At 44.0% G+C, this 22,951-nt stretch overlaps 1 protein-coding gene across 6 annotated transcripts in view; it reads right to left on the bottom strand.

The window, feature by feature from the left end:
- Positions 1-22,951, bottom strand: part of LOC110516173 (regulator of G protein signaling 12) — a 151,817-nt gene that overhangs the window by 94,331 nt on the left and 34,535 nt on the right. For 5 of the 6 annotated variants that reach the window (XR_016483976.1, XR_016483977.1, XM_090188173.1 and 2 more), the window contains exon 8: positions 1,132-1,242. Coding sequence is in view for 4 of the 6 variants with exons in the window: in XM_090188173.1 (XP_090044299.1) it covers positions 1,132-1,242 (111 nt within the window). In the remaining 2 variants the exon portion in view is untranslated. Of the gene's footprint in view, positions 1-1,131; positions 1,243-13,418; positions 13,505-22,951 lie in introns of those variants that run through there. The other variant, XM_090188178.1, reaches the window with a different exon arrangement.

The following is a 22,951-nucleotide window of genomic DNA, read 5'->3' as shown; positions in this document are numbered from 1 at the left end:
AGCCACAAGATCATTAGTGAGGTCGGGTACTGATGTTGGGCGATTAGGCCTCCTGGCTCGCAATCGGGGTTCCAATTCCTCCCAAAGGTGTTAGATTGGGTTGAGGTCAGGGCTCTGTGCAGGCCAGTCAAGTGATTCCACACCGATCTCGACAAACCATTTCTGTACGGACATCGCTTCGTCATGCTGAAACAGTTAAGGGCCTTCCCCAAACCTTTGCCACAAAGTTGGAAGCACAGAATCATCTAGAATGTCATTGTTATGCTGTAGTGTTAAGATTTCCCTTCACTGGAACTAATGGGCCCAAACCACGAAAAAGAGACCGAGACCATTGTTTCTCCTCCACCAAACTTTACAGTCGACACTATGCATTCGAGCAGGAAGCGTTATCCTGGCATCCGCTAAACCCAGATTTGTCCGTCTTAGGTAGAAGTGTTTTAGGAGTGGTGAGGGTCTGTTTTAGGTAGAAGTGTTTTAGGGGTGGTGAGGGTCAGTTTTAGGTAGAAGTGTTTTTAGGGGTGGTGAGAGACAGTTTAGGTAGAAGTGTGAGGGTCAGTTTTAGGTAGAAGTGTTTTAGGGTTGGTGAGGGTCAGTTTTAGGTAGAAGTGTTTTTAGGGGTGGTGAGGGTCAGTTTAGGTAGAAGTGTTTTAGGGGTGGTGAGGGTCAGTTTTAGGTAGAAGTGTTTTTAGGGGTGGTGAGAGACAGTTTAGGTAGAAGTGTGAGGGTCAGTTTTAGGTAGAAGTGTTTTAGGGGTGGTGAGGGTCAGTTTTAGGTAGAAGTGTTTTAGGGTTGGTGAAGGTCAGTTTAGGTAGAAGTGTGAGGGTCAGTTTTAGATAGAAGTGTGAGGGTCAGTTTTAGGTAGAAGTGTTTTTAGGGGTGGTGAGGGTCAGTTTAGGTAGAAGTGTGAGGGTCAGTTTTAGGTAGAAGTGTTTTAGGGTTGGTGAGGGTCAGTTTAGGTAGAAGTGTGAGGGTCAGTTTTAGGTAGAAGTGTTTTGTTTTAGGATTTAAGGGCATATGGGTGTGTATGTATGCCTGCACCTGTGTGTGTGTGTGTGTTAATGTGTGTATGTGTGTGTGTGTGTGTGTGTGTGTGTGTGTGTTTATGTGTGTGTGTGTGTGTGTGTGTCCTACCTCCAGGTCATCCAGCGAGCGTGCCAGGCTAATGCGGCCGAAGGATCGTCTTCCCGAGGAGCGCTGAGGTAGAGGAGGGAAGCCCTTCGTCAGACCTCTAAACCGACCAGCCTAGAGAGAAACACACACAGGTTAACTCTCCACACTTCAATACACGGTTCTCTGTAGTTCAGGTAGTAGAACATGGTTCTCTGTAGCTCAGTTAGTAGAACATGGTCCTCTGTAGTTCAGTTAGTAGAACATGGTCCTCTGTAGTTCAGTTAGTAGAACATGGTCCTCTGTAGTTAGAAGAACATGGTCCTCTGTAGTTAGTAGAACATGGTCCTCTGTAGTTCAGTTAGTAGAACATGGTCCTCTGTAGTTCAGATAGTAGAACATGGTCCTCTGTAGTTCAGTTAGTAGAACACGGTCCTCTGTAGTTAAGTTAGTAGAACATGGTCCTCTGTAGTTAGTAGAACATGATCATCTGTAGTTCAGTTAGTAGAACATGGTCCTCTGTAGTTCAGTTAGTAGAACATGGTCCTCTGTAGTTAGTAGAACATGGTCCTCTGTAGTTCAGTTAGTAGAACATGGTCCTCTGTAGTTCAGTTAGTAGAACATGGTCCTCTGTAGTTAGTAGAACATGGTCCTCTGTAGTTAGTAGAACATGGTCCTCTGTAGTTCAGTTAGTAGAACATGGTCCTCTGTAGTTAGTAGAACATGGTCCTCTGTAGTTAGTGGAACATGGTCCTCTGTAGTTCGTAGAACATGATCCTCTGTAGTTCAGTTAGTAGAACATGGTCCTCTGTAGTTCAGTTAGTAGAACATGGTCCTCTGTAGTTCAGTTAGTAGAACATGGTCCTCTGTAGTTAGTAGAACATGGTCCTCTGTAGTTCAGTTAGTAGAACATGGTCCTCTGTAGTTCAGTTAGTAGAACATGGTCCTCTGTAGTTCAGTTAGTAGAACACGGTCCTCTGTAGTTAAGTTAGTAGAACATGGTCCTCTGTAGTTCAGTTAGTAGAACATGGTCCTCTGTAGTTCAGTTAGTAGATCATGGTCCTCTGTAGTTCAGTTAGTAGAACATGGTCCTCTGTAGTTAGTAGAACATGGTCCTCTGTAGTTCAGTTAGTAGAACATGGTCCTCTGTAGTTCAGTTAGTAGAACATGGTCCTCTGTAGTTCAGTTAGTAGAACACGGTCCTCTGTAGTTCAGTTAGTAGAACATGGTCCTCTGTAGTTAGTAGAACATGGTCCTCTGTAGGTCAGTTAGTAGAACATGGTCCTCTGTAGTTAGTAGAACATGGTCCTCTGTAGTTCAGTTAGTAGAACATGGTCCTCTGTAGGTCAGTTAGTAGAACATGATCCTCTGTAGTTAGTAGAACATGGTCCTCTGTAGTTAGTAGAACATGGTCCTCTGTAGTTCAGTTAGTAGAACATGGTCCTCTGTAGTTCAGTTAGTAGAACATGGTCCTCTGTAGTTAGTAGAACATGGTCCTCTGTAGTTAGTAGAACATGGTCCTCTGTAGTTCAGTTAGTAGAACATGGTCCTCTGTAGGTCAGTTAGTAGAACATGGTCCTCTGTAGTTCAGTTAGTAGAACATGGTCCTCTGTAGTTCAGTTAGTAGAACATGGTCCTCTGTAGTTAGTAGAACATGGTCCTCTGTAGTTAGTAGAACATGGTCCTCTGTAGTTCAGTTAGTAGAACATGATCCTCTGTAGTTCAGTTAGTAGAACATGGTCCTCTGTAGTTCAGTTAGTAGAACACGGTCAACGGTCCTCTGTAGTTCAGTTAGTAGAACATGGTCCTCTGTAGGTCAGTTAGTAGAACATGATCCTCTGTAGTTAGTAGAACATGGTCCTCTGTAGTTCAGTTAGTAGAACATGGTCCTCTGTAGTTCAGTTAGTAGAACATGGTCCTCTGTAGTTCAGTTAGTAGAACATGGTCCTCTGTAGTTCAGTTAGTAGAACATGGTCCTCTGTAGTTAGTAGAACATGGTCCTCTGTAGTTCAGTTAGTAGAACATGGTCCTCTGTAGTTCAGTTAGTAGAACATGGTCCTCTGTAGTTAGTAGAACATGGTCCTCTGTAGTTAGTAGAACATGGTCCTCTGTAGTTCAGTTAGTAGAACATGGTCCTCTGTAGTTCAGTTAGTAGAACACGGTCCTCTGTAGTTAAGTTAGTAGAACATGGTCCTCTGTAGTTAAGTTAGTAGAACATGGTCCTCTGTAGTTCAGTTAGTAGAACACGGTCCTCTGTAGTTCAGTTAGTAGAACATGGTCCTCTGTAGTTAGTAGAACATGGTCCTCTGTAGGTCAGTTAGTAGAACATGATCCTCTGTAGTTAGTAGAACACGGTCCTCTGTAGTTAAGTTAGTAGAACATGGTCCTCTGTAGTTCAGTTAGTAGAACACGGTCCTCTGTAGTTCAGTTAGTAGAACATGGTCCTCTGTAGTTAGTAGAACATGGTCCTCTGTAGGTCAGTTAGTAGAACATGATCCTCTGTAGTTAGTAGAACATGGTCCTCTGTAGTTCAGTTAGTAGAACATGGTCCTCTGTAGTTCAGTTAGTAGAACATGGTCCTCTGTAGGTCAGTTAGTAGAACATGATCCTCTGTAGTTAGTAGAACATGGTCCTCTGTAGTTAGTAGAACATGGTCCTCTGTAGTTCAGTTAGTAGAACATGGTCCTCTGTAGTTAGTAGAACATGGTCCTCTGTAGTTAGTAGAACATGGTCCTCTGTAGTTCAGTTAGTAGAACATGGTCCTCTGTAGGTCAGTTAGTAGAACATGGTCCTCTGTAGTTAGTAGAACATGGTCCTCTGTAGTTAGTAGAACATGGTCCTCTGTAGTTAGAAGAACATGGTCCTCTGTAGTTCAGTTAGTAGAACATGGTCCTCTGTAGTTCAGTTAGTAGAACATGGTCCTCTGTAGGTCAGTTAGTAGAACATGATCCTCTGTAGTTAGTAGAACATGGTCCTCTGTAGTTAGTGGAACATGGTCCTCTGTAGGTCAGTTAGTAGAACATGGTCCTCTGTAGTTAGTGGAACATGGTCCTCTGTAGGTCAGTTAGTAGAACATGGTCCTCTGTAGGTCAGTTAGTGGAACATGGTCCTCTGTAGGTCAGTTAGTGGAACATGGTCCTCTGTAGGTCAGTTAGTAGAACATGGTCCTCTGTAGTTCAGTTAGTAGAACATGGTCCTCTGTAGTTCAGTTAGTAGAACATGGTCCTCTGTAGTTCAGTTAGTAGAACATGGTCCTTGGAACCCAGGACAGAGGGCTCCATTTCCGCTGGGGTCAACCATACCAGAAACGTATGCATGATTATTATTATTATTAAGTCGCTTTGAATAAAAATGTCTGTTAAATGGCATTTATTATTATAATAATACACACATTAATACACACAATAATACACAGACCTTAATACACACATTAACACACACCTTAATACACACATTAATACACACACCTTAATACACACACACAATAATACACACACCTTAATGGTCCTCACACCTTAATACACACACAATAATACACACACACAATAATACACACACAATAATACACACACATTAATGGTCCTCACACATTAATACACACACACACACTAATACACACACCTTAATGGTCCTCACACCTTAATACACACACACACAATAATACACACACCTTAATGGTCCTCACACCTTAATACACACACAATAATACACACACACCTTAATACACACAATAATACACACAATAATACACACACCTTAATACACACATTAATACACACACCTTAATACACACATTAATACACACACCTTAATACACACACACAATAATACACACAATAATACACACACCTTAATGGTCCTCACACCTTAATACACACACAATAATACACACACACACACACACACACACACTAATACACACACCTTAATACACACAATAATACACACAATAATACACACACACAATAATACACACACACCTTAATACACACACACAATAATACACACACACAATAATACACACACACACATTAATACACACACCTTAATACACACACACAATAATACACACACACACATTAATACACACACCTTAATACACACACACAATAATACACACAATAATACACACACCTTAATGGTCCTCACACCTTAATACACACACAATAATACACACACACACACACACACACACACTAATACACACACCTTAATACACACAATAATACACACAATAATACACACACACAATAATACACACACACCTTAATACACACACACAATAATACACACACACACATTAATACACACACCTAAAATACACACACCTAAAATATACACACACAATAATACACACACACATTAATACACACACACCTTAATACACACACAATAATACACACACACATTAATACACACACACCTTAATACACACACACAATAATACACACACACATTAATACACACACCTAAAATATACACACCTAAAATATACACACACATTAATACACACACATTAATACACACACACATTAATACACACACACATTAATACACACACATTAATACACACACACCTTAATACACACACAATAATACACACACACATTAATACACACACACATTAATACACACACACAATAATACACACACACATTAATACACACACCTAAAATATACACACCTAAAATATACACACACATTAATACACACACATTAATACACACACACATTAATACACACACATTAATACACACACACATTAATACACACACATTAATACACACACACATTAATACACACACACATTAATACACACACATTAATACACACACACATTAATACACACACACATTAATACACACACATTAATACACACACACATTAATACACACACCTTAATACACACACACAATAACACACACAAACAGTGGAGGCACATGACAGTGGTTTGACTGGAGGAGAGAGCGTGGTCACGCGAATGAGAACTGTGTGGACGTCATTCTCACACACACTTCTGGACCACTGACATGTAAAAATAACCCTCCCTGACACACACACACACACACACACACACACACACACACACACACACACACACACACACACACACACACACACACACACACACACACACACACACACACACACACGTCAGGCCGTGCCCAATTTAATGCATCTATCAGATCAATTCCAGAGACTCAGAGAGCTGAACATGGATGGACCAAGTCTGGAACCAACGGGACCCTGAACAGCTTCTACCCCCAAGACACAAGACTGATGAATAGTTAGTTAGATAGTTAACCAACAGCTACACTACACGACTACACGACTACACTACATGACTACACTACACTACACGACTACACTACACGACTACACTACACGACTACACTACATGACTACACTACATGACTACACTACACTACACGACTACACTACACTACACGACTACACTACATGACTACACTACACTACACGACTACACTACATGACTACACTACACGACTACACTACACGACTACACTACATGACTACACTACATGACTACACTACACTACACGACTACACTACACGACTACACTACACGACTACACTACACGACTACACTACATGACTACACTACATGACTACACTACACTACACGACTACACTACACGACTACACTACTACACTACATGACTACACTACACGACTACACTACATGACTACACTACATGACTACACTACATGACTACACTACACTACACGACTACACTACATGACTACACTACACGACTACACTACATGACTACACTACACGACTACACTACACGACTACACTACATGACTACACTACATGACTACACTACACTACACGACTACACTACATGACTACACTACACGACTACACTACATGACTACACTACACTACTACACTACATGAATACACTACACTACTACACTACATGACTACACGACTACACTACATGACTACACTACACTACACTACTACACTACATGAATACACTACACTACTACACTACACGACTACACGACTACACTACATGACTACACTACACTACACGACTACACTACATGACCACACTACACAACTACACTACATGACTACACTACATGACTACACTACACTACACGACTACACTACACGACTACACTACTACACTACATGACTACACTACACGACTACACTACACTACTACACTACATGACTACACTACACTACTACACTACATGACTACACTACACGACTACACTACACGACTACACTACATGACTACAATCCATGACTACACAACACGACTACACTACATGACTACACTACACTACACGACTACACTACACGACTACACTACACTACTACACTACATGACTACACTACACGACTACACTACATGACTACACTACACTACTACACTACATGACTACACTACACTACTACACTACATGACTATACTACACAACTACACTACATGACTACACTACATGACTACACTACATGACTACACTACACGACATGACTACACTACATGACTACACTACACTACTACACTACATGACTACACTACACGACTACACTACATGACTACACTACACTACTACACTACATGACTACACTACACTACATGACTACACTACATGACTACACTACACAGCTACACTACACTACTACACTACATGACTACACTACACGACTACACTACATGACTACACTACACGACTACACTACACTACATGACTACACTACATGACTACACTACACGACTACACTACATGAATACACAACACTACATGACTACACTACACGGATACACTACATGACTACACGACTACACTACACGACTACACTACACGACTACACTACATGACTACACTACATGACTACACGACATGACTACACTACACGAGTACACTACACGACTACACTACATGACTACACTACATGGATACACTACATGACTGCACTACACGACTACACTACACTACACGACTACACTACACGACTACACTACATGACTACACTACACGACTACACTACACGACTACACTACATGACTACACTACATGACTACACTACACGACTACACTACACGACTACACAACTACACTACACGACTACACTACATGACTACACTACATGGATACACTACATGACTACACTACATGACTACACCACACTACACTTCTATATTCTATTCTTAAGGGCTGGAAAGGGAGAGACACAATGTTGACAATTTAATAACTTAGTCTGTAAGAGTCAGGCTGAGTTGCTGATTGGTCTAGAGTCAGGCTGAGATGCTGATTGGTCTAGAGTCAGGCTGAGTTGCTGATTGGTCTAGAGTCAGGCTGAGATGCTGATTGGTCTAGAGTCAGGCTGAGATGCTGATTGGTCTAGAGTCAGGCTGAGATGCTGATTGGTCTAGAGTCAGGCTGAGATGCTGATTGGTCCAGAGTCAGGCTGAGATGCTGATTGGTCTAGAGTCAGGCTGAGATGCTGATTGGTCTAGAGTCAGGCTGAGATGCTGATTGGTCTAGAGTCAGGCTGAGATGCTGATTGGTCTAGAGTCAGGCTGAGATTCTGATTGGTCTAGAGTCAGGCTGAGATGCTGATTGGTCCAGAGTCAGGCTGACATGTGCGTAGTACGTGATCTCTCACGAACACAAAATATATTTGAGATTCTTCAAAGTAGCCACCCTTTGCCTTGATGACAGCTTTGCACACTCTTGGCATTCTCTCAACCAGCTTTCCCCGGAATGCTTTTCCAACAGTCTTGAAGGAGTTCACGCATATGCTGAGCACTTGTTGGCTGCTTTTCCTTCACTCTGCGGTCCAGCTCATCCCAATTGGGTTGAGGTCGGGTGATTGTGGAGGCATGTAATCTGATGCAGCACTCCATCACTCTCCTTCTTGGTCAAATAGCCCATAGACCACCTGGAGGTGTGTTGGGTCATTGTCCTGTTGAAAAACAAAAGGTTGTCCCACTAAGCGCAAACCACCGACAGTGTCACCAGCAAAGCACCATCACACCACCTCCTCCTCCATGCTTCACGGTGGGAACCAAACATGCAGAGATCATCCGTTCACCTAGTCTGCATCTCACAAAGACACACCGGTTGGAAACAAAAATCTAAAATTTGGACTCATCAGACCAAAGGACAGATTTCAACCAGTTGAATGTCCATTGCTCGTGTTTCTTGGCCCAAGCAAGTCTCTTCTTATTATTGGTGTCCTTAAGTAGTGGTTTCTTTGCAGGAATTCGACCATGAAGACCTGATTCACACAGTCTCCTCTGAACAGTTGATGTTGAGATGTGTCTGTTACTTGAACTCTATGAAGCATTTATTTGGGCTGCAGTCTGAGGTGCAGCTAACTCTAATGAACTTATCCTCTGCAGCAGAGGTAACTCTGGGTCTTTCCTGTGGCGGTCCTCATGAGAGCCAGTTTCATCATAGCGCTTGATGGTTTTTAAGACTGCACTTGAAGAAATGTTCAAAGTTCTTGAACTGTTCCGTATTGACTGACCTTCATGTCTTAAAGTAATGATGGACTGTTGTTTCTCTTTGCTTATTTGAGCTGTTCTTGCCATAATATGGACTTGGTCTTTTACCAAATAGGGCTCTCTTCTGTATACCACCCCTACCTTGTCACAACACAACTGATTGGCTCAAACGCATTAAGAAGGAAATAAATTCCACAAATTAACTTTTAACAAGGCACACCTGTTAATTGAAATGCATTCCAGGTGACTACCTCACGAAGCTGGTTGAGAGAATGCCAAGAGTGTGCAAAGCTGTCATCAAGGCAAAGGGTGGCTACTTTGAAGAATCCCAAATATAAAATATATTTTGATTTGTTTAACATTTTTTTTTGGTTACTACATGATTCCATATGTGTTATTTCATAGTTTTGATGTCTTCACTATTATTCTACAATGTAGAAAATAGTACAAATAAAGAAAAACCCTTGAATGAGTAGGTGTGAACAAACTTTTGACTGGTACTGTATTTAAAAAAATATATATATTGTACTATCAATTGGTTAGAGAGAGCCTGAAATGTCCATTCATTTGTCCACAGTAAACATGAATCACACAACATTGGTTCCTTTTTCAGTCACGTTCGCTTCAGTCAAACAAAAACACCCTTGTGATTGGTGGACAACAGAGCTTCCCACAATGCAGGCGGTGACTGGCAGGATACAGTCGGCGAAGAGCAACTGCAGAAACTTCATGATGTCAATCACATTTGTATTTATTATGGATCCCCATTAGTTCCTGCCAAGGCAGCAGATACTCTTCCTGGGGTTTATTATGGAACCCCATTAGTTTCTGCCAAGGCAGCAGATACTCTTCCTGGAGTTTATTATGGATCCCCATTAGTTCCTGCCAAGGCAGCAGCTACTCTTCCTGGGGTTTATTATGGATCCCCATTAGTTCCTGCCAAGGCAGCAGATACTCTTCCTGGGGTTTATTATGGATCCCCATTAGTCCTGCCAAGGCAGCAGCTACTCTTCCCTGGGGTTTATTATGGATCCCCATTAGTTCCTGCCAAGGCAGCAGATACTCTTCCTGGGGGTTTATTATGGATCCCCATTAGTTCCTGCCAAGGCAGCAGCTACTCTTCCTGGGGTTTATTATGGATCCCCATTAGTTCCTGCCAAGGCAGCAGCTACTCTTCCTGGGGTTTATTATGGATCCCCAATTAGTTCCTGCACCATGGCAGCAGATATTCTTCCTGGGGTTTATTATGGATCCCCATTAGTTCCTGTCAAGGCAGCAACTACTCTTCCTGGGGTTTATTATGGATCCCCAATTAGTTCCTGCACCATGGCAGCAGATACTCTTCCTGGGGTTTATTATGGATCCCCATTAGTTCCTGCCAAGGCAGCAGCTACTCTTCCTGGGGTTTATTATGGATCCCCATTAGTTCCTGCCAAGGCAGCAGATACTCTTCCTGGGGTTTATTATGGATCCCCATTAGTTCCTGCACCAAGGCAGCAGCTACTCTTCCTGGGGTTTTTTATGGATCCCCATTAGTTCCTGCCAAGGCAGCAGATATTCTTCCCTGGGGTTTATTATGGATCCCCATTAGTTCCTGCCAAGGCAGCAGATACTCTTCCCTGGGGTTTATTATGGATCCCCATTAGTTCCTGCCAAGGCAGCAGATACTCTTCCCTAGGGTTTATTATGGATCCCCATTAGTTCCTGCCAAGGCAGCAGCTACTCTTCCTGGGGTTTATTATGGATCCCCATTAGTTCCTGCCAAGGCAGCAGATACTCTTCCCTGGGGTTTATTATGGATCCCCATTAGTTCCTGCACCAAGGCAGCAGATACTCTTCCCTGGGGTTTATTATGGATCCCCATTAGTTCCTGCCAAGGCAGCAGCTACTCTTCCTGGGGTTTATTATGGATCCCCATTAGTTCCTGCCAAGGCAGCAGATACTCTTCCCTGGGGTTTATTATGGATCCCCATTAGTTCCTGCACCAAGGCAGCAGATACTCTTCCTGGGGTTTATTATGGATCCCCATTAGTTCCTGCCAAGGCAGCAGATACTCTTCCTGGGGTTTATTATGGATCCCCCCTTACCAAGGCAGCAGATACTCTTCCTGGGGTTTATTATGGATCCCCATTAGTTCCTGTCAAGACAGCAGCTACTCTTTCTGGGGTTTATTATGGATCCCCATTAGTTCCTGCCAAGGTAGCAGCTACTCTTCCTGGGGTTTATTATGGATCACCATTAGTTCCTGCACCAAGGCAGCAGCTACTCTTCCTGGGGTTTATTATGGATCCCCATTAGTTCCTGCCAAGGCAGCAGCTCCTCTTCCTGGGGGTTTATTATGGATCCCCATTAGTTCCTGCCAAGGCAGCAGATACTCTTCCCTGGGGTTTATTATGGATCCCCATTAGTTCCTGCCAAGGCAGCAGATATTCTTCCTGGGGTTTATTATGGATCCCCATTAGTTCCTGCCAAGGCAGCAGATATTCTTCCTGGGGTTTATTATGGATCCCCATTAGTTCCTGCCAAGGCAGCAGATACTCTTCCCTGGGGTTTATTATGGATCCCCATTAGTTCCTGCCAAGGCAGCAGCTACTCTTCCTGGGGTTTATTATGGATCCCCATTAGTTCCTGCCAAGGTAGCAGATACTCTTCCTGGGGGTTATTATGGATCCCCATTAGTTCCTGCCAAGGTAGCAGATACTCTTCCTGGGGTTTATTATGGATCCCCATTAGTTCCTGCCAAGGCAGCAGCTACTCTTCCTGGGGTTTATTATGGATCCCCATTAGTTCCTGCCAAGGCAGCAGATACTCTTCCCTGGGGTTTATTATGGATCCCCATTAGTTCCTGCCAAGGTAGCAGATACTCTTCCTGGGGTTTATTATGGATCCCCATTAGTTCCTGCCAAGGCAGCAGCTACTCTTCCTGGGGTTTATTATGGATCCCCATTAGTTCCTGCCAAGGTAGCAGATACTCTTCCTGGGGTTTATTATGGATCCCCATTAGTTCCTGCCAAGGCAGCAGCTACTCTTCCTGGGGTTTATTATGGATCCCCATTAGTTCCTGCCAAGGCAGCAGATACTCTTCCCTGGGGTTTATTATGGATCCCCATTAGTTCCTGCCAAGGCAGCAGATATTCTTCCTGGGGTTTATTATGGATCCCCATTAGTTCCTGCCAAGGCAGCAGATATTCTTCCTGGGGTTTATTATGGATCCCCATTAGTTCCTGCCAAGGCAGCAGATATTCTTCCTGGGGTTTATTATGGATCCCCATTAGTTCCTGCCAAGGCAGCAGATATTCTTCCTGGGGTTTATTATGGATCCCCATTAGTTCCTGCCAAGGCAGCAGATACTCTTCCCTGGGGTTTATTATGGATCCCCATTAGTTCCTGCCAAGGCAGCAGCTACTCTTCCTGGGGGTTATTATGGATCCCCATTAGTTCCTGCCAAGGTAGCAGGTACCAGAAAAATTAAGGCAGTTTATAAAATGTTAAAAACATTACAATACATTCACAGATTTCACAACACACTGTGTGCCCTCAGGCCCCTAATCCACCACTACCACATATGTACAGTACTAAATCCGAGTGTATGTGTAGTGCGTGTGTTATCGTGTCTCATAGCATGTGTCTATGTTTGTGTTGCTTCCCTGCTGCTCCATAAGGCGGTTTCTTTTACCGTTTTTTGGGGGTAAAGTTCATGCAGTCGTTATGTAGCCGCAAGTCTGACAATCATTTCCCCCATAATGCAACACACTTTGGAATGCAGTGACCAGCAAAAGTGATCCGCTCGAACGCCCCCCTCCCCCCCCTCCTCCTCCTCTCATCTCCAAGATGTATCTCTCTCTCTCTCTCTCTGAGCAGGGAGGGTTCCTTCCTGTTTACGGGACAACACAGAGCTGATAGGAGACACAGAGAGAGAGAGAGAGAGAACGTAACCTTCAGTAGGTCATCCACACAGTCAGCTGTCCCCTGTGACCAGGAGCACATTTCACCAGGAGCCCAGAGGCACCTCGCTGCCTTTTCATTTCAAAAGAAGCATAGCAGAAGTGAAATAGTGTTTGGTGTTATATCATATCCACCACATGGGTTAAAGGTCAATATCAACGTAAAAAACAACAGACTGATATTTGTTCTTGTTCTGTCATCTCTGAACAACTAGTTGTCCAGACATGATCATTTCTGACATAACATCAGGGGGCAGGAGTCACATAACACCTTCCCTGTTGGTCTGAACTAGCAGAGCAGCACTATCTAACTCTGTAGTAGGAGTCTGTTGGTCTGAACTAGCAGAGCAGCACTATCTAACTCTACAGTAGGAGTCTGAACTAGCTGAGCAGCACTATCTAACTCTACAGTAGGAGTCTGAACTATCAGAGCAGCACTATCTAACTCTACAGTAGGAGTCTGAACTAGCAGAGCAGCACTATCTAACTCTACAGTAGGAGTCTGTTGGTCTGAACTAGCTGAGCAGCACTATCTAACTCTACAGTAGGAGTCTGAACTAGCTGAGCAGCACTATCTAACTCTACAGTAGGAGTCTGTTGGTCTGAACTAGCAGAGCAGCACTATCTAACTCTGTAGTAGGAGTCTGTTGGTCTGAACTAGCAGAGCAGCACTATCTAACTCTACAGTAGGAGTCTGAACTAGCAGAGCAGCACTATCTAACTCTACAGTAGGAGTCTGAACTAGCAGAGCAGCACTATCTAACTCTGTAGTAGGAGTCTGTTGGTCTGAACTAGCAGAGCAGCACTATCTAACTCTACAGTAGGAGTCTGAACTAGCAGAGCAGCACTATCTAACTCTACAGTAGGAGTCTGAACTAGCAGAGCAGCACTATCTAACTCTGTAGTAGGAGTCTGTTGGTCTGAACTAGCAGAGCAGCACTATCTAACTCTACAGTAGGAGTCTGAACTAGCAGAGCAGCACTATCTAACTCTACAGTAGGAGTCTGAACTAGCTGAGCAGCACTATCTAACTCTACAGTAGGAGTCTGTTGGTCTGAACTAGCAGAGCAGCACTATCTAACTCTACAGTAGGAGTCTGAACTAGCAGAGCAGCACTATCTAACTCTACAGTAGGAGTCTGAACTAGCAGAGCAGCACTATCTAACTCTACAGTAGGAGTCTGAACTAGCAGAGCAGCACTATCTAACTCTACAGTAGGAGTCTGAACTAGCTGATCAGCACTATCTAACTCTACAGTAGGAGTCTGTTGGTCTGAACTAGCAGAGCAGCACTATCTAACTCTACAGTAGGAGTCTGTTGGTCTGAACTAGCAGAGCAGCACTATCTAACTCTACAGTAGGAGTCTGTTGGTCTGAACTAGCAGAGCAGCACTATCTAACTCTACAGTAGGAGTCTGTTGGTCTGAACTAGCAGAGCAGCACTATCTAACTCTACAGTAGGAGTCTGTTGGTCTGAACTAGCAGAGCAGCACTATCTAACTCTACAGTAGGAGTCTGAACTAGCTGAGCAGCACTATCTAACTCTACAGTAGGAGTCTGTTGGTCTGAACTAGCAGAGCAGCACTATCTAACTCTACAGTAGGAGTCTGAACTAGCTGAGCAGCACTATCTAACTCTACAGTAGGAGTCTGAACTAGCTGAGCAGCGCTATCTAACTCTACAGTAGGAGTCTGTTGGTCTGAACTAGCAGAGCAGCACTATCTAACTCTACAGTAGGAGTCTGAACTAGCTGAGCAGCGCTATCTAACTCTACAGTAGGAGTCTGAACTAGCTGAGCAGCACTATCTAACTCTACAGTAGGAGTCTGAACTAGCAGAGCAGCACTATCTAACTCTACAGTAGGAGTCTGTTGGTCTGAACTAGCAGAGCAGCACTATCTAACTCTACAGTAGGAGTCTGTTGGTCTGAACTAGCAGAGCAGCCCTATCTAACTCTACAGTAGGAGTCTGAACTAGCAGAGCAGCACTATCTAACTCTACAGTAGGAGTCTGAACTAGCAGAGCAGCACTATCTAACTCTACAGTAGGAGTCTGAACTAGCAGAGCAGCACTATCTAACTCTACAGTAGGAGTCTGTTGGTCTGAACTAGCAGAGCAGCACTATCTAACTCTACAGTAGGAGTCTGAACTAGCTGAGCAGCACTATCTAACTCTACAGTAGGAGTCTGAACTAGCAGAGCAGCACTATCTAACTCTACAGTAGGAGTCTGAACTAGCAGAGCAGCACTATCTAACTCTACAGTAGGAGTCTGAACTAGCAGAGCAGCACTATCTAACTCTACAGTAGGAGTCTGAACTAGCAGAGCAGCACTATCTAACTCTACAGTAGGAGTCTGTTGGTCTGAACTAGCAGAGCAGCACTATCTAACTCTACAGTAGGAGTCTGTTGGTCTGAACTAGCAGAGCAGCACTATCTAACTCTACAGTAGGAGTCTGAACTAACTGAGCAGCACTATCTAACTCTACAGTAGGAGTCTGTTGGTCTGAACTAGCTGAGCAGCACTATCTAACTCTACAGTAGGAGTCTGAACTAACTGAGCAGCACTATCTAACTCTACAGTAGGAGTCTGTTGGTCTGAACTAGCTGAGCAGCACTATCTAACTCTACAGTAGGAGTCTGTTGGTCTGAACTATCAGAGCAGCACTATCTAACTCTACAGTAGGAGTCTGAACTATCAGAGCAGCACTATCTAACTCTACAGTAGGAGTCTGAACTATCAGAGCAGCACTATCTAACTCTACAGTAGGAGTCTGAACTAGCAGAGCAGCACTATCTAACTCTACAGTAGGAGTCTGTTGGTCTGAACTAGCTGAGCAGCACTATCTAACTCTACAGTAGGAGTCTGTTGGTCTGAACTAGCTGAGCAGCACTATCTAACTCTACAGTAAGAGTCTGAACTAGCTGAGCAGCACTATCTAACTCTACAGTAGGAGTCTGAACTAGCAGAGCAGCACTATCTAACTCTACAGTAGGAGTCTGAACTAGCAGAGCAGCACTATCTAACTCTACAGTAAGAGTCTGAACTAGCTGAGCAGCACTATCTAACTCTACAGTAGGAGTCTGTTGGTCTGAACTAGCAGAGCAGCACTATCTAACTCTACAGTAGGAGTCTGAACTAGCAGAGCAGCACTATCTAACTCTACAGTAGGAGTCTGTTGGTCTGAACTAGCAGAGCAGCACTATCTAACTCTACAGTAGGAGTCTGAACTAGCTGATCAGCACTATCTAACTCTACAGTAGGAGTCTGAACTAGCTGAGCAGCGCTATCTAACTCTACAGTAGGAGTCTGAACTAGCTGAGCAGCACTATCTAACTCTACAGTAGGAGTCTGAACTAGCTGATCAGCACTATCTAACTCTACAGTAGGAGTCTGAACTAGCTGATCAGCACTATCTAACTCTACAGTAGGAGTCTGTTGGTCTGAACTAGCAGAGCAGCACTATCTAACTCTACAGTAGGAGTCTGTTGGTCTGAACTAGCTGAGCAGCACTATCTAACTCTACAGTAGGAGTCTGAACTAGCAGAGCAGCACTATCTAACTCTACAGTAGGAGTCTGAACTAGCAGAGCAGCACTATCTAACTCTACAGTAGGAGTCTGAACTAGCTGATCAGCACTATCTAACTCTACAGTAAGAGTCTGAACTATCAGAGCAGCACTATCTAACTCTACAGTAGGAGTCTGTTGGTCTGAACTAGCAGAGCAGCACTATCTAACTCTACAGTAGGAGTCTGTTGGTCTGAACTAGCTGAGCAGCACTATCTAACTCTACAGTAGGAGTCTGAACTAGCTGGGCAGCACTATCTAACTCTACAGTAGGAGTCTGTTGATCTGAACTAGCAGAGCAGCACTATCTAACTCTACAGTAGGAGTCTGTTGGTCTGAACTAGCAGAGCAGCACTATCTAACTCTACAGTAGGAGTCTGTTGGTCTGAACTAGCAGAGCAGCACTATCTAACTCTACAGTAGGAGTCTGAACTATCAGAGCAGCACTATCTAACTCTACAGTAGGAGTCTGAACTATCAGAGCAGCACTATCTAACTCTACAGTAGGAGTCTGAACTAGCAGAGCAGCACTATCTAACTCTACAGTAGGAGTCTGTTGGTCTGAACTAGCTGAGCAGCACTATCTAACTCTACAGTAGGAGTCTGAACTAGCTGAGCAGCACTATCTAACTCTACAGTAGGAGTCTGAACTATCAGAGCAGCACTATCTAACTCTACAGTAGGAGTCTGAACTAGCAGAGCAGCACTATCTAACTCTACAGTAGGAGTCTGTTGGTCTGAACTAGCAGAGCAGCACTATCTAACTCTACAGTAGGAGTCTGTTGGTCTGAACTAGCAGAGCAGCACTATCTAACTCTACAGTAGGAGTCTGAACTAGCAGAGCAGCACTATCTAACTCTACAGTAGGAGTCTGAACTAGCAGAGCAGCACTATCTAACTCTACAGTAGGAGTCTGTTGGTCTGAACTAGCTGAGCAGCACTATCTAACTCTACAGTAGGAGTCTGAACTAGCTGAGCAGCACTATCTAACTCTACAGTAGGAGTCTGTTGGTCTGAACTAACTGAGCAGCACTATCTAACTCTACAGTAGGAGTCTGAACTAGCTGAGCAGCACTATCTAACTCTACAGTAGGAGTCTGAACTAGCTGAGCAGCACTATCTAACTCTACAGTAGGAGTCTGTTGGTCTGAACTAGCTGAGCAGCACTATCTAACTCTACAGTAGGAGTCTGTTGGTCTGAACTAGCAGAGCAGCACTATCTAACTCTACAGTAGGAGTCTGAACTAGCTGAGCAGCACTATCTAACTCTACAGTAGGAGTCTGTTGGTCTGAACTAGCTGAGCAGCACTATCTAACTCTACAGTAGGAGTCTGTTGGTCTGAACTAACTGAGCAGCACTATCTAACTCTACAGTAGGAGTCTGAACTAGCTGAGCAGCACTATCTAACTCTACAGTAGGAGTCTGAACTAGCTGAGCAGCACTATCTAACTCTACAGTAGGAGTCTGTTGGTCTGAACTAGCTGAGCAGCACTATCTAACTCTACAGTAGGAGTCTGTTGGTCTGAACTAGCAGAGCAGCACTATCTAACTCTACAGTAGGAGTCTGAACTAGCAGAGCAGCACTATCTAACTCTACAGTAGGAGTCTGAACTAGCTGAGCAGCACTATCTAACTCTACAGTAGGAGTCTGTTGGTCTGAACTAGCTGAGCAGCACTATCTAACTCTACAGTAGGAGTCTGAACTAGCTGAGCAGCACTATCTAACTCTACAGTAGGAGTCTGAACTAGCAGAGCAGCACTATCTAACTCTACAGTAGGAGTCTGAACTAGCTGAGCAGCACTATCTAACTCTACAGTAGGAGTCTGAACTAGCTGAGCAGCACTATCTAACTCTACAGTAGGAGTCTGTTGGTCTGAACTAGCTGATCAGCACTATCTAACTCTACAGTAGGAGTCTGTTGGTCTGAACTAGCTGAGCAGCACTATCTAACTCTACAGTAGGAGTCTGAACTAGCAGAGCAGCACTATCTAACTCTACAGTAGGAGTCTGTTGGTCTGAACTAGCTGAGCAGCACTATCTAACTCTACAGTAGGAGTCTGAACTAGCTGAGCAGCACTATCTAACTCTACAGTAGGAGTCTGAACTAGCAGAGCAGCACTATCTAACTCTACAGTAGGAGTCTGTTGGTCTGAACTAGCAGAGCAGCACTATCTAACTCTACAGTAGGAGTCTGAACTAGCTGAGCAGCACTATCTAACTCTACAGTAGGAGTCTGTTGGTCTGAACTAGCAGAGCAGCACTATCTAACTCTACAGTAGGAGTCTGTTGGTCTGAACTAGCAGAGCAGCACTATCTAACTCTACAGTAGGAGTCTGTTGGTCTGAACTAGCAGAGCAGCACTATCTAACTCTACAGTAGGAGTCTGAACTAGCTGAGCAGCACTATCTAACTCTACAGTAGGAGTCTGTTGGTCTGAACTAGCAGAGCAGCACTATCTAACTCTACAGTAGGAGTCTGTTGGTCTGAACTAGCTGATCAGCACTATCTAACTCTACAGTAGGAGTCTGTTGGTCTGAACTAGCTGAGCAGCACTATCTAACTCTACAGTAGGAGTCTGAACTAGCAGAGCAGCACTATCTAACTCTACAGTAGGAGTCTGTTGGTCTGAACTAGCTGAGCAGCACTATCTAACTCTACAGTAGGAGTCTGAACTAGCTGAGCAGCACTATCTAACTCTACAGTAGGAGTCTGAACTAGCAGAGCAGCACTATCTAACTCTACAGTAGGAGTCTGTTGGTCTGAACTAGCTGAGCAGCACTATCTAACTCTACAGTAGGAGTCTGTTGGTCTGAACTAGCAGAGCAGCACTATCTAACTCTACAGTAGGAGTCTGTTGGTCTGAACTAGCAGAGCAGCACTATCTAACTCTACAGTAGGAGTCTGTTGGTCTGAACTAGCAGAGCAGCACTATCTAACTCTACAGTAGGAGTCTGAACTAGCTGAGCAGCACTATCTAACTCTACAGTAGGAGTCTGTTGGTCTGAACTAGCAGAGCAGCACTATCTAACTCTACAGTAGGAGTCTGTTGGTCTGAACTAGCAGAGCAGCACTATCTAACTCTACAGTAGGAGTCTGTTGGTCTGAACTAGCAGAGCAGCACTATCTAACTCTACAGTAGGAGTCTGTTGGTCTGAACTAGCAGAGCAGCACTATCTAACTCTACAGTAGGAGTCTGTTGGTCTGAACTAGCAGAGCAGCACTATCTAACTCTACAGTAGGAGTCTGGTCTGAACTAGCAGAGCAGCACTATCTAACTCTACAGTAGGAGTCTGTTGGTCTGAACTAGCAGAGCAGCACTATCTAACTCTACAGTAGGAGTCTGAACTAGCTGAGCAGCACTATCTAACTCTACAGTAGGAGTCTGTTGGTCTGAACTAGCAGAGCAGCACTATCTAACTCTACAGTAGGAGTCTGTTGGTCTGAACTAGCAGAGCAGCACTATCTAACTCTACAGTAGGAGTCTGTTGGTCTGAACTAGCAGAGCAGCACTATCTAACTCTACAGTAGGAGTCTGTTGGTCTGAACTAGCAGAGCAGCACTATCTAACTCTACAGCACTATCTAACTCTACAGTAGGAGTCTGTTGGTCTGAACTAGCTGAGCAGCACTATCTAACTCTACAGTAGGAGTCTGAACTAGCTGAGCAGCCCTATCTAACTCTACAGTAGGAGTCTGGTCTGAACTAGCAGAGCAGCACTATCTAACTCTACAGTAGGAGTCTGAACTAGCAGAGCAGCACTATCTAACTCTACAGTAGGAGTCTGAACTAGCTGAGCAGCACTATCTAACTCTACAGTAGGAGTCTGAACTATCAGAGCAGCACTATCTAACTCTACAGTAGGAGTCTGAACTAGCAGAGCAGCACTATCTAACTCTACAGTAGGAGTCTGTTGGTCTGAACTAGCAGAGCAGCACTATCTAACTCTACAGTAGGAGTCTGTTGGTCTGAACTAGCTGAGCAGCACTATCTAACTCTACAGTAGGAGTCTGTTGGTCTGAACTAGCAGAGCAGCACTATCTAACTCTACAGTAGGAGTCTGAACTAGCAGAGCAGCACTATCTAACTCTACAGTAGGAGTCTGAACTAGCAGAGCAGCGCTATCTAACTCTACAGTAGGAGTCTGTTGGTCTGAACTAGCTGAGCAGCACTATCTAACTCTACAGTAGGAGTCTGAACTAGCAGAGCAGCACTATCTAACTCTACAGTAGGAGTCTGAACTAGCTGAGCAGCACTATCTAACTCTACAGTAAGAGTCTGTTGGTCTGAACTAGCAGAGCAGCACTATCTAACTCTACAGTAGGAGTCTGAACTAGCAGAGCAGCCCTATCTAACTCTACAGTAGGAGTCTGTTGGTCTGGACTAGCTGAGCAGCACTATCTAACTCTACAGTAGGAGTCTGAACTAGCAGAGCAGCCCTATCTAACTCTACAGTAGGAGTCTGTTGGTCTGAACTAGCTGAGCAGCACTATCTAACTCTACAGTAGGAGTCTGTTGGTCTGAACTAGCTGAGCAGCACTATCTAACTCTACAGTAGGAGTCTGAACTAGCAGAGCAGCACTATCTAACTCTACAGTAGGAGTCTGTTGGTCTGAACTAACTGAGCAGCACTATCTAACTCTACAGTAGGAGTCTGAACTAGCAGAGCAGCACTATCTAACTCTACAGTAGGAGTCTGTTGGTCTGAACTAACTGAGCAGCACTATCTAACTCTACAGTAGGAGTCTGAACTAGCAGAGCAGCACTATCTAACTCTACAGTAGGAGTCTGAACTAGCAGAGCAGCACTATCTAACTCTACAGTAGGAGTCTGTTGGTCTGAACTAACTGAGCAGCACTATCTAACTCTACAGTAGGAGTCTGTTGGTCTGAACTAGCTGAGCAGCACTATCTAACTCTACAGTAGGAGTCTGAACTAGCAGAGCAGCCCTATCTAACTCTACAGTAGGAGTCTGTTGGTCTGGACTAGCTGAGCAGCACTATCTAACTCTACAGTAGGAGTCTGAACTAGCAGAGCAGCCCTATCTAACTCTACAGTAGGAGTCTGTTGGTCTGAACTAGCTGAGCAGCACTATCTAACTCTACAGTAGGAGTCTGTTGGTCTGAACTAGCTGAGCAGCACTATCTAACTCTACAGTAGGAGTCTGAACTAGCAGAGCAGCACTATCTAACTCTACAGTAGGAGTCTGTTGGTCTGAACTAACTGAGCAGCACTATCTAACTCTACAGTAGGAGTCTGAACTAGCAGAGCAGCACTATCTAACTCTACAGTAGGAGTCTGTTGGTCTGAACTAACTGAGCAGCACTATCTAACTCTACAGTAGGAGTCTGAACTAGCAGAGCAGCACTATCTAACTCTACAGTAGGAGTCTGTTGGTCTGAACTAACTGAGCAGCACTATCTAACTCTACAGTAGGAGTCTGAACTAGCAGAGCAGCACTATCTAACTCTACAGTAGGAGTCTGAACTAGCAGAGCAGCACTATCTAACTCTACAGTAGGAGTCTGTTGGTCTGAACTAACTGAGCAGCACTATCTAACTCTACAGTAGGAGTCTGTTGGTCTGAACTAGCAGAGCAGCACTATCTAACTCTACAGTAGGAGTCTGAACTAGCAGAGCAGCACTATCTAACTCTACAGTAGGAGTCTGAACTAGCAGAGCAGCGCTATCTAACTCTACAGTAGGAGTCTGTTGGTCTGAACTAGCTGAGCAGCACTATCTAACTCTACAGTAGGAGTCTGAACTAGCAGAGCAGCACTATCTAACTCTACAGTAGGAGTCTGAACTAGCTGAGCAGCACTATCTAACTCTACAG

The sequence above is a fragment of the Oncorhynchus mykiss genome, chromosome 10, assembly GCF_057628025.1.
Source record: "Oncorhynchus mykiss isolate SJ-2025 chromosome 10, ASM5762802v1, whole genome shotgun sequence".
Classification (NCBI taxonomy): Eukaryota; Metazoa; Chordata; class Actinopteri; order Salmoniformes; family Salmonidae; genus Oncorhynchus; species Oncorhynchus mykiss.
Note: the sequence above shows the minus strand (reverse complement) of the source record. Positions and strands in the feature narration are given on the sequence as shown.